A 6,996-nucleotide genomic window follows, 5' to 3' on the forward strand; every position below is an offset into this window, starting at 1 on the left:
GAGCGTTCAAGCCGTTCACGTTGAGACTGCATACTGAGAGATATGATTTTAATGATGCCATGTTGCCAGTAGGNATGATTTTAATGATGCCATTTCTCTTTAAAGTCTTTGTATCGGTTGTGACTTGCTGCTCTGTATCACTCTTGGGGCCTTTTTACCTTTATAGAGCCCCCCTTAATATCTCCTGTAGGGCTGGTTTCGTGGTTACGAAATTGGTTAATGATTGGCGATTTTGGAACGTCTTTATTTCTCCATCAATTCTGAATGACAGCTTTGCTGGATAAAGGATCCTTGGCTGCATGTTTTTCTCTGAAAGAGCTTTAAAAATGCCCCCCCAAGCCTTTCTCTCATTCCAGGTCTCTGTAGACAGGTCTGACGTAATCCTGATACCTTTGCCTTGGTACGTGAGAAATTTCTTTGCCCTGGCCGCTTTCAATACTGTATCCTTGGATCTAATATTTGCGAATTGCACTATGATGTGATGTGGTGTAGGTTTGTCGTGGTTGAGCTTGGATGGGGTCCTCTCTGCCTCTTAGACACAAATGTTTGTTTCCCTTGCTAGATTAGGGAAGTTTTCAGCTACAATTTGTTCAAATATCTCTTCGAGACCTCTGTTTTTCTCCACCCCTTCAGGGATGCCGATGATTCTGACATTGGATCATTTCATAGAGTCAGTAATCTCCCGTATTCTACATTCGTGGGCGTGGATTTTTTTAAGATTTTCATTTTCTTTCGTTTTTTCTTCTACTAACCCATCCTCCAATTCGCTAACGCGTTCCTCTGCCTCGGTGACCCTGGCCGTCAGAGCCTCTAGTTTTGACTGTATTTGGCTCATAGAATTTTTAATTTCTGTCAGATTCGCTCTCATTTCTGCCCTTAGGGATTCTATATTCTCAGTAACATTTTCGTTAATACTTTCTTCAGGTCTACTCATCATCTTGACCATTGTTGCTCTGAATTCCATTTCTGATAATTTGGATACATCCATATGTATTAATTCTGTGGCAGAGGCCACAGACTCATTATCTTTTCTTTGCTGGGGGGGACTTTTCCTTCTCGTCATTCTGATGAGGAGAGATTGCGGGGTTGTCCAGAGCGCAAATTACTGACTGGGACCCAGGCCGTGCACCCTTGGTTTATAGAGATCTTAGGGATGTGGGCTTCTTCTTTAAAGATTTTATTTATTTATTTGAGAGAGAGAGAGACAGACAGTCAGCAAGAAAGGGAACCCAAGCAGGGGAGTGAGAGAGGAAGAAGCTGTCTCCCAGCGGAGAAGCCCGATGATGGACTCCTTTCCGGAACGCTGTGATCACAACCTAATCCGAAGACAGATGTTTAATGACTGCGCCACTCAGGCGCTCCGGGTTGTGGGCTTCTTGATTTTTCAGCCTGCCTTCTGGGGGAGGGGCCTGCGGCGCCAATACTCAGGCAACCCTGTTTGGGTAGAGTCTCCGTGTCCCCTGAGAGGGGGGATAGGGATGGGCACCCTGTGAGCCGGTATTTCCAGGCTTTTGTTCTCTAGCGGCTTTCCCTGGCAGTCTGCTGTGCCTCTTCTGAGAGCCAGAGCAGTAGCGGCCGAAATTCAGCCTCTGTCTCAGAACAGAGGGATCGCGGACCGTTCTCCACTGATGTTCTGGCCACTTTAACTCTGTTTCTGTTGGTGCTGCTCAACCCTGCAGCATCCCGGGCTGTGCGCCCCGCACCCGGCGTCCCAGCCCTAACTTCCAGGGCCGGCGCGTCTCTGTCCTTTGTGTTTCTAACCCCGCCAGCCGCCAGTCGCCAGCCGCCCCGCGCACGCTCCCGGAGCTCCCAGTCTCAGACTGCTGTCTCGCGGGTACCGTCCGCGAGTCAGCCTGCTCCCCCGTGAAGGTGGCCCTCGAGTCCGCCTGCTCCCCCGTGCAGGTGGCCTGCCAGCCACCCTGTGCGCGCTCCCGGAGTTCCCGGTCTCAGTCTGGACCCAGTGAGCACACCGGAGTTCCGGAGTTCTGTGAGATGCTTGGTAGTGCGCGCCCCCCGCTCACGGTCTCAGTCTGCTGTCTCAAGGGTGCGGGTCCGCGGTCTGCCCGCTCCCCCGTGCAGGTGGCTACCATTTCCCGGGGCCCTGAAACGGCGGCTCCCTCCCCCCCTCTGTTTATCTTCCGATATCTGTGCATGGTTTTACGGCTCCCCGCTTCGTACCTCAATACTCAGCACTGGAGATGTTCATTTGTAGAGATCCAGATGTATCTTCCTGCATCTCAGGCTTATTCTGTGGATGTTCCTGCTGGTCTGGTACCTATCCAGCTCAACTCAGGGGACTGGCTGAAAAAGGGGTCCTCTACTCCTCCGCCATCTTAACTGCCTCTCTGAATAAGTCTTCTGATAACACTATAATGATTAATATATCTGTTTATTCCACATTTGTAAATACTTCACTTATTTAAAACTTTTGCATCTATAAAATATATCATTCACATTTTAAGGCAAAGAAAACAGATTCAATATTTGAATTTAAGTCCAATTAAAGTCTTTATTATTGATATTATTTAGCTGGGCACATGAAAGTACTCTAATGTCAGGCTGGGTTTTCTTAGCCAGCTTCCTTATATGATAATGTCTTTAGGTTGAACACTTCCACTGAGTTCTGAAAGCTCCATGCAATAATTCATTGTTGCATGAAAAATTCTTTATTACATTTTGTTAAAAATGAGATGGAGTATCTTAAATCAACTTGTATAGAACAATCCCATATAAATAAAAGTACTGGGGAGATGATTTTATAAAGGAGTAGTTTTACAGTTACTTTATTATAAGAGTAGTTCTACAGTTACTTTATTGTAAGAGCTTTGGCCTGATTTTCCTGACGTAAATTTATCCTTGCTGTACCATTCGGATTACAGTTGGGCTCTCATTCATACTATGTTAAAGTACTTCATTCAGTATATCTTTTACATGTGGCTGAAGGCACAACCGATATGCAATAAACACTGATGAAATAAAATTCATACCAAGTTTTCTTGTGTTTTAGGAAATATAAGCATTGGTATTATCTGGCAAAATAAAGAGTACAGTGCCTTTGGTGACTCACAGGGGTTGTACTGTGGAAGGCAGTGAACTCGTTTCAAAAGAAGATTCAATCAATGGCTATTTAGAAATAAATTTTTATTTTTATTATTTATTTATTTGAGAGAACGAGAGAGAGAGAGAAACAAAGAGTAAGAACACAAGTGAGTGGGAGCAGGAATAGAGACAGAGAATCTCAAGCAGACTCCGCACTGAGCATGGGCCCAACACGGGGCTCCATACCATGACCCATGAGATCATGACCTGAATTGAAACCAAGAGTTGATCATTTAACTGACTGAGCCACCCAGGCACCCCTAGAACTAAATTTTTATTAAGCAGGTCATTTCAACCCCACCTTTTCAACTCCACCATTTTGACCCAACCATATACCAAGATTCCATACATTTGACTCTACTAAGGCTATTTGTACTTTACCCTGAGGTTGCACTTTTTCAGTGTTTTATCTAATTCGCGTAGAAACAATCAACATAAAATACCACTGACATCTGTTAAAATGACCCATGTTTAAATATGGTAGAGATAAATAACGAACAAAAGAATCAATGTTAAAAATTGACACTAGAAAACAAGTGTTGGCGAGGATGTGGAGAAAAAGTAACCATCATGCACTACTAGTGGGAATGCAAACCGCTGCCGCCACTGTGGAAAACAGTATGGAGGTTCCTCAAAATGTTAAAAATAGAGCTACCCTACGACCCAGCAATCACACTACTAGGTATTACCCAAAGAATACAAAAACACTAATTCAAAGGGATACATGCACGCTGATGTTTACCACAGCATTATTTACAACAGTCAAGTATGGAAGCAGCTCAAGTGTCCACCGACAGTTGAATAGATAAAGAAGATGCAATATATAGATATATATAACACACAACAGAATATTACCCAGCCATAAAAAAGAATGAAATCTTGCCATTTATAATGACATGGATGGAGCTAGAAAGTATAATGCTAAGTGAATAAGTCAGTCAGAGAAAGACAAATAACATATAATTTCACTAATATATGGAATTTAAGAAACAAAACAAATGAACAAAGGGAAAAAAGAGAGAGAGAGAAACCAAGTAACAGACTTAACTACAGAGAACAAACTGATGGTTACCAGAGGGTAGGTGGGTGGGGGATGGGTGAAACAGGTGATGGGGATTAGAAGTACACTTATCATGATGAGCACTGAGTAATGTAGAGAATCACTGAATCACTGTATTGCACATTTGACACTAATATAACACTGTATGCTCGAAATCCTGGAAATAAAATAAAACACTTGATTAGGGCACCTGGGTGGCTCAGTCAGTTAAGCATCTGCCTTCAGCTCAGGTCATGATCCAGGATCCTGGGATTGAGCTACATCGGGCTCCCTGCTCAGTAGGGAATCTGCTTTTCCCTCTCCTTCTGCCCCTCCCCCTGCTCCTTCTCTCTCTTGCTCACACACTCTCTCTCAAATAAATAAATAAAATCTTTAAAAAAAACTTGATTAAAAAAATTAGATTGCCTAAACTGACACCAGACAATTAGCCATGGTAGAAATATTCACCACACATAGTGAACGTTTAACCTCTGATATATAGCTGAGATGAACTAGAGGACTGGAAGGGAAACAGGTATACATTTAGGGGGTTAATCTTAGGTCTAACATTAACATTAAAGCCAATGTTAATGGAAGGAACTAGGCTTTCAATGGGCCACAAAACTAAAAGTTCCTAGCTCGAGGCCAGGTACACAGCAGGGATTCAGTAAATGATTTTTTGAATGAATGAATGATGCATGAGTAAATGAACGAATGGTCCTTTATATATATGTAGAGTATAATATTTGGATTTGGAGGCTTGGCTTTAAAACAGTCCATTCAAAGTTATGGATTAATAAACTAGATTTGGGGAAAGTCAGTGCTAAATGTAAGTGTTTCTGTTTGCTAATTAAAATGACCACAAAGTCATTATTCTTACTCTTAATTTCCCAGCCTGAAAGTTAATGAACTGTATCTGTTCCATGAATAATTGAGTTGATCTTGAAAGAGAACTCCACATTCCAAAAGCCTCCCACACTACCAGTTTAACTGTGATTTATCCTTTTACTTCTGAAGAATTTTAAGCATCTTCTATCTGATTTGACTGTCAACCAATCTGTGCTTCCTCTCTCTTTATTCCCCCAGGAAGAAGATGTTACTCGTGAAAGTCGTTTTAATTTCAGTGGTTATGGGATGGGTCACTGCCTCCAAGTGAAAGATGGAACAGCTGTCAAGGCCACACCTGCCAACCCGCTCCCACAACCCCCAAAAGATGCAGATGCCATCAAGAAGAAGTTTGTGGACCGGGCAAAAAGGATTGACACGATATCTCGAGCTGCCTTCCCATTGGCCTTCCTCATTTTCAACATCTTTTACTGGATCACATACAAGATCATTCGGCATGAAGATGTCCACAAGAAATAGATATGCCCTTCAGACCCTCGACTTTCTTGCCTAACTGTTGTGCTTGTAAATACACAGTGAAATTGTCTTTATATCACTTTGACAGAGGAGGAGACTGGGGGAGGGGGGCGGGAAGATCATGAGGGCAGGTTTCCTGGCACCTACATGAATAAAGATAAGTTATCTGGGCAATGAAGGAAAATGTTTGCACAAAATTAAGGTGTTGCAGAATCACATGAGCATAATTCCCTTCATAGTCTTTAGCATTGTTCTTTCAGATGATGTATTAATTAGACATGATATGCAAGGTCAAGTTCTTGAAAGCTATTTGTCTTTGGTTTGGTTTGGTTTGGTTCGGTTTTGACTAATTCTGGCACTGAAAAGTTAGCTTAAACCACACAAACACACAAACACACACACACACACACACACACACGGAAAATGCTTACCATCTGACCATAGTGACTAGCCTGTAGTGAGTCAAGGACCAAACTTTTTCAGGAAAATGCTGCCTCGTTTTTAAAACAAGTACTCTGAGCTACGTTCTTTACAATGTCTGTAATTAGTGTTTCACCCAAGAAATCCTTTTGTGGGTCATAAATTATTTCTACTTATTGAAAAAACAACAATAGAAAATAAACACCAACTACAAAGAACAGATTTCTACTTAACTGTCCGTGTAGGTGTGCAATTTAATATTATTTTTCTTCCTAAATGTAACTTGGGGGTTTAAATTGTTTGTCGTGTAATTGATTTGATAGTATACCCTCTTAAAAATAAATGCCCATTTTATGTTAGATCCCGATCAGCACATTGTATTTTTTTTGCTTTGGCTATATCTATGTGTGACTTTAACTGCTCAAGTGTGACTTAGCCATTGCAACCTGTCAGCCACAGTATTTATGGAGATGGTGTGTCTTGAATGGTATAGCTCATATTAGCTTGAACTTTCCATTTCTGCTCTCATTGTAGATGTAACTACTAGTCCCAATGTCAAATGACCCGTGATTTCTACTGTCAATCAAGTGAATATCGTTTTAAATATCCTTAACTAACTTAAAGAATTTTAAAATTGTACTGTGATTTTCATAACCCGTTGCCTTTTTGGTACCAGAGCTACGTGGTTTGAATCCTGGCTACATGTTTTAAGTAAGAAAAAAAAAAAAAAAGACGTATTTTTGCTTACTCAGATAAAAGACAACCTGTAAAAATATAATGAAAAAATTAAATTTTACATGTGCTGTAAAAGGGATTATTAAAAATATTTGTTCAATTTCAATAAAGCTAAGTGTGCCACAGAACGTCCCTAAGAGTCTTTCCATTTTTGCCCCACAATGTCAGTAATTTAGATGACAATGGTAACTTGGATTTTTGTTTCTGGTCTTTCTCAAAAACTTAAAGCACTTATACCTATGATGTTATGTCCTAATATAACAGTAACTCATAGTGTCCCCAGGAAGAAAGAAAAAATATTATTCTCATTGTAGAAACAGAGAAATGGGGATGTGGAACTA

The 6,996-nt window shown here is 41.3% G+C and overlaps 1 protein-coding gene across 3 annotated transcripts in view; it reads left to right on the forward strand.

Annotated features, from left to right (window-relative positions):
• Positions 1-6,775, forward strand: part of GLRA2 (glycine receptor alpha 2) — a 180,779-nt gene extending 174,004 nt beyond the window's left edge. For all 3 annotated transcript variants that reach the window (XM_034648835.1, XM_002925346.3, XM_002925347.3), the window contains one exon: positions 5,225-6,775. In XM_034648835.1, coding sequence (XP_034504726.1) covers positions 5,225-5,503 — 279 coding nt within the window. In that variant the 3' untranslated portion in view covers positions 5,504-6,775. The remainder of the gene's footprint in view (positions 1-5,224) is intronic.
• The last annotated feature ends 221 nt before the right edge of the window (positions 6,776-6,996 follow it).

The sequence above is a fragment of the Ailuropoda melanoleuca genome, chromosome X (assembly GCF_002007445.2).
Source record: "Ailuropoda melanoleuca isolate Jingjing chromosome X, ASM200744v2, whole genome shotgun sequence".
NCBI classification, from domain to species: domain Eukaryota; kingdom Metazoa; phylum Chordata; class Mammalia; order Carnivora; family Ursidae; genus Ailuropoda; species Ailuropoda melanoleuca.